This window comes from Aphanomyces invadans, assembly GCF_000520115.1.
Source record: "Aphanomyces invadans strain NJM9701 unplaced genomic scaffold supercont1.7, whole genome shotgun sequence".
Classification (NCBI taxonomy): domain Eukaryota; phylum Oomycota; class Saprolegniomycetes; order Saprolegniales; family Verrucalvaceae; genus Aphanomyces; species Aphanomyces invadans.
Window position 1 is genome coordinate 218,116 of NW_008580152.1, and position 5,731 is coordinate 223,846.

Consider the following 5,731-nt stretch of genomic DNA (forward strand, 5'->3'; position numbering starts at 1 on the left):
GGTTCGTCATCGTTCAAGCTGACGCCGACGCGGCCTTCGCCTCCATTCAAACACGTACTCCCCTGTCGTGAAGATGGCAACTGTTCGCACGTGCGCCGCATTCGTAGTCGCAAAGGGGTTCGTCATCGTTCAAGCTGACGCCGACGCGGCCTTCGCCTCCATTCAAACACGTACTCCCCTGTCGTGAAGATGGCAACTGTTCGCACGTGCGCCGCATTCGTAGTCGCAAAGGGGTTCGTCATCGTTCAAGCTGACGCCGACGCGGCCTTCGCCTCCATGGACAATGGCATTATGCACTACGTCGACCAACCACCCGGTTACGCTGACGGCACCAAGCGCGTGATGCTGCTCATGAAGGCGCTGTATGGCCTGAAACAAACAGCGCTAGCGTGGCACGACCACTGCCGCAAGATCCTCGTCTCCGTCGGTTTCCGCCCCAGTCAGTGCGACCCATGCTTCTACATCAGAAGGTCAGGGGAGCAGATGGAATTCATTTGCATTTACGTCGACGACTTTCTCGTAATGACCAAGACGGACGACGCAGCCAACAGGATTCTCGACCAGCTCGAAGCTAAGATGAAGCTGAAACGCCAAGGAAAAGTCGCATACTTCCTAGGGATCTAGATCAACTACGACGAGACCAAGCGAGAACATACAATGTCCCAGTGTGCCTACGCCAAGATGGCACTGGACCGGTTCGGCATGACCGACTGCCATGGGTATGCTAATCCCGAAGTGGACGACCGCGAAGGCCTATGGCACGATGAATCACAACCCTCGGCCGATCAGTCAACCTATAGATCCATGGTCGGATCACTCATGTACTTGATGTTGTGCACACGACGGGACATCGCCCACGCCGTCCAACGTCTGTCTCGACACCTCCACGACCCGCGTGAACCCCACATGGTCGGTGCCAAACGTTTATTACGATACGTCAAGACGACTCTCGGTCATGGACTCACGTACCAGACGAGAAACTGTGGACTCGTCGGCTACAGCGGCGCTAGCTGGGCCAATCGCAACGGACGCCGTTCGACCACAGGTTTGTGTGTTTTGTTGGCGGAGCGGTGTCGTGGAAGTCCGCACGTCAACGGGTCGTGGCGCTGTCCACTTGCGAAGCCGAGTACATCGCGTTGGTGGAGCTTGCGAAGGATGTCGTCTGGCTCCGCGGCCTTTTGCAAGAGTTAGGTGTCAATCAAAATGCACCGACACTTACCTTGTGCGACAACAAGTCGGCAATTGCGACAGCCGAGGGGAGCGGTGTCAGCGAGCGGAGCAAACACATTGACGTCAGGTTTCACTACGTCCGGCAACTGGTCGTCGACGGCACCATCGCTATCCACCACGTCGGGACCGCCGACCAACTCGCCGATATCTTGACCAATGTGTCCACGAGAGACGCCATCACGAAATTCAAGAACGCCGCGATGTCCACCGCAAGCCATGCCAAAGATGCAAACTGGACAGCACAGGCTGACCCACAACCAACATTGGGGAGTGTTGAGAATGTTGGTCGTTGATCAACAATCTGCATGTTCATATAGGAGCTACCACAGCCATCCATATCCACAGAGGTCTGAGGTTTATAACGAACAGTAATTCACTCTTGAATCTACACCACTGGCCTTGCAGCTATCAGCTCGCTCTTCCTCGCTTCAACAGTGGAGAGAGTGTTAGCTCAGTTGGTAGAGTATCGGTTTGCTGTCGGAAAGCTCGTGGATAAAATTTCCAGATTCCACGGAGTTCTCAGCCATACTATTCTCCACTCCCCATCCGAATTTGCAGGGTAGCGTAAGAAGTTTCGGACTCGAAATACTGCCTCAACGAAATATTCTAATGGACACCCCAAGTTTCCTAACATATGAGAAATGAGAAGCCAATTAAATTCAAAAAGGAGTAATTTCCTAACATGATTGGCACCTCTATACTACAATACCAAATAAGGTATTCCACTCCTATTGACCAATTGCAGTGCAGATACAAAAAAACTGTGATTGACTAACTGAAATTCGCCTAGTTGTAGCCAATCAAGTTGAACTAATTCAGGTAATTTAAATATGTGGATTATATTCTGCCTCCATGCGTATCAGGATGAAACCATGTCGGCATTTTCCGGGTTTACTGTTTTGCCAACCGCCCCAAATGCGTCATCATAGGCGTAGGGATACTACGTTAGATGTTTCAGTAGAAGTTTGAACCTGAGTGGCGATTAATCAAATCGATCGATTATTATATGTTTTTGTATACCTTAGAAAATTTCGTGTAACGACTTTGATTATACTCAACATGATCATCGTCGTCTGCGCAGGCAGCATGCATCGTGCGTACGAGACATTGGTGACTTGGAACACACGTGAAGGCATCGGATCACACTTCAACACTGGTGGAATGAACGGTTTTGCTTGGCCGATGAGAACGGATTCTTCACTTTGATTGGCGCATTTGCTGGATTTATTGGGAATGTCGCTCCGGCATAGAATATACACAACACAAGCTGTACAACGGTATTCTGAGTGGCGTACAGTGATGCCTCCATTATTGGCCTCCATTATTGCAACAGGACACATTCAATATCCTCCGAGAACTAATAAATTCATGTCGAGCAGTATGATTTGAAATTCAAACTTGTACCGCGACGGCTGGAAGAAGATTGACGCTCCAACAGAAGGAGGCTCCGCGTGACATTTACAGAGCTCAGCAGCATGCTCCGAGTCACCGCAGTAGAAGCATGCGGGTCCAATATGGTCATGGCACTTGACGTGGGCGTACGATGGCAGCGACCGACGTGTAACCAGCCCAAGGCTAGGATGTACAGGCTCACCAACAGCGGCATTAATCAGATGTGACCGCGTCGATGCCGAATCGGCGGAACCGTGTTCGCCAAGAGCCAGCGACCGCAAATGACGTGTCGCCAGTGCGTCCTTGATGGCGGCGTCGATGGAAGCAACGGAACAGGGTTGTCCAGAGGCCTTTGCATTGCTCGAAATAGCTCGAATTAGGTCCCAAATTTGCTTGTCGTCTGAAAACACCTCCGACAGTTTCACCATGTAGTGGTTAGTCCACAGGAAGGCGTCGTGGTCGACCGCAGGGATATCCAGGATGGTGGGGATCATGGCCGAGCGGTATTGGCTGGCGATGGACTTAACGTCGGCAAACAGAGTGTCGAGACAGTCACCTTCGCGATACTTGATCTTCTGTGACTGGGCGTTTAGTACCGCAGGATCGCTAATGAGAGGGTTATTAGCGAAACGGGACACAATAGACTCATAGAGAGTAAATGGACAAGTTATGTTGGAAAGCAACTTCCGAAGGGAGTCCACCATGGAGGAGTTGAGGAAGATGAGGGCCAGGGAGCGCAGACGTGTCAACGCTTTCGCCGTTTCAGCCTTCAAAGTAGCGCTCTTGACTGAGTGTATGTGAGCTTCGATTTCTTTTTGTCGAGCATCATGGTCGTTGCCTAACAGGTCCGGATCAACAGCATAAAGCTCAGGATGCTTTAGCTTATCCACTTGGACGTCGTCGTCCAGGATACTCAAAATAGAGCGATCAAGATCAGTTGGCACATAACTTTTGGTCGTGTAGAATGGGGTAAATTCATGACCATTGGCTTGGCTGATGAACAGAGGCTTCCACTCAAGGAAAGTACGGTTCTTGTCATCCAGAGGAGGCCCATTGCAGATAGGCGCAGAGGAAGCGTGAGGGCTCATAACTTGTCAAAACCGGGCAAAGTAGGCCCAAGCACTTATGGAGTCGGAGAAGCGAGGAGTAGAGTTGAGCGAGAGCCCAATAAAAATAAAAATAAAAAACCAATAACAAATAACATCAGGACCGGAGTGCACAATAGGAAAGAACGAAGAGTACGATTAGAGACGAGTTGTGCAGGGAGCGTTCACTAGCTATGCGGTGGCGACTTCGGATTAGCTGGGACACCAAGTATTGGCTGTTGATTGGACACAACACCAGGTGACTTTTGATTGGCCAAATAGTTTCTCCCTTTTAACTGCGGGTGAAAAACACCTGCAAAGAGCGGCCCCTTGACAGTAGGTACCTACGGGTCTTGATCACAGTATACCGATTTTCCCCCCGTAGCCGAACGCTTGACCCTGAACAATTTAACAGAATATAAACTTATGTAGGGATAAGTTGTCAAACGATATTGACGGCAACCATTTATTTGCTTATTCGCTATCGTTCACTTGCAAACTGAACAATCTACTACTGAATACGGCGAGTTCGCCATCCAGAATACCAGTTCGGGCCCAACAGTTGGCCAGAGTTGATCGCGACACTGAGAGCCATGCGTCCTTGGCCCAACCCATCGCAACATCAAGAGGTACTTCATACAATCTTTCCTGCCGTCCTGCAACACAATTGATTTGATCTAAGGCGTTCTGTAGCTGCCTTTTCTTCATTATACCATTACATTCTACAATTGATGTTTTGCCAATTTGAGCTTACCTCTGTACACCTCCGTTACTCTTTGGGAGGTGACCGCCCCAGTCAAACTACCAACCATACATGGTTCTTTCTTTTTTAAAGAATATTAGTTATTTATAATAATAAGAGTGGTATTTCAAAGAAATCTGAACAATTCCCTAGCAGGAAGGTCTAAGATTACCTTTCGCCTTGAATGCCGCAATAATATCCGCATCTTGTGGCTGCAGGTACACTGTGGTGTTCGGTGGCAACATTTTCACGCGAACGTTTGACAAAACTGTAGTGCCAGAGCAGCGTATGACATATTAGGTTCGCTTGCAAGTTTGACACAAACTCATGTTTCTCGACAAGGGTCAGTCGATGCTACATGTTGCGACGCTGGCGTGTTCAAAAGTTCTACTCCAGAGTATAAATTTACAAAATATATAAAGTATGACCCGTTCGGATAGAGGGGGAAAATCAGTAAGTTAATTATGACATCTGAACTACGGGTCTTGATCATAATATAAGTTTACTTTAAATATATGAACTTGAGCGTGCGATATCATTCAAACACTTCAAAACAGATATTTGGATCTTCGTCGTTGAGGTCATGAACATGAACACAGTTTTTTACAAAAGGCAATAGCAATATCCAATACTACTGATTTCCCCCCGACTTTGGAACAGGAAAAAAGTGCATTTTTGACAGTATATAAGGAATCACAGTTATTAGTTTTCACTCAAGGTTGGTTGAACCGATGGTTCGCTGTCAAGAATGCCAGTTCGTTTCCAGCAGTTTTGAGATGGTTACGTCGCGGTCTATGGAGCGTGCTTTGATGTCGGCACGCTGGCTTTGTGTCTTGTGTCGCGCGATGGCGCGTCCGACGGTCTGCTTCGATGGCGTAGAGCACAGATTGAACGTCTCCTTAGCCCAAAGTGCCAGCTCGGAATACGTCAAATGTGGTGCAAGGCATGTTTGTCGCCCAACATCATGCGCGGCTTCATCTCTGAATTGACTTTAGCCACATTGACATCATGCATGCATTTGAATATTTGAATGAACTTTGTCATTTGATATTGCAGTCAAGACTCCCATGAAGGGAACGAATTTGAGAGGTTCGAATATAGAATATAAGAGGAATAGAAGTTCACAAGTCGATACAAACTCAAGTATATTATCCACCCATACAAATGTCTAATGAGTCAAGAAACGGATAGATGTCGGATCCAAGTGCAGGCGTTGAAAGAGCACTGAGAGCTTTTCCATGCCATCGCCAAGAATGCTCGTATGGCAGTGTTCGGTACGCCC

General features: G+C 48.3%; 1 protein-coding gene across 1 annotated transcript; it reads right to left on the reverse strand.

Moving 5' to 3' along the window:
- Positions 1-2,570: 2,570 nt before the first annotated feature.
- Positions 2,571-3,710, reverse strand: H310_04337 (hypothetical protein; the record flags this gene model as incomplete). The annotated part of the gene is made up of 2 exons (XM_008868652.1): positions 2,571-3,228; positions 3,307-3,710. 2 exons carry the CDS (start codon positions 3,708-3,710, stop codon positions 2,571-2,573), a joined length of 1,062 nt encoding a protein of 353 aa, XP_008866874.1.
- Positions 3,711-5,731: the final 2,021 nt, after the last annotated feature.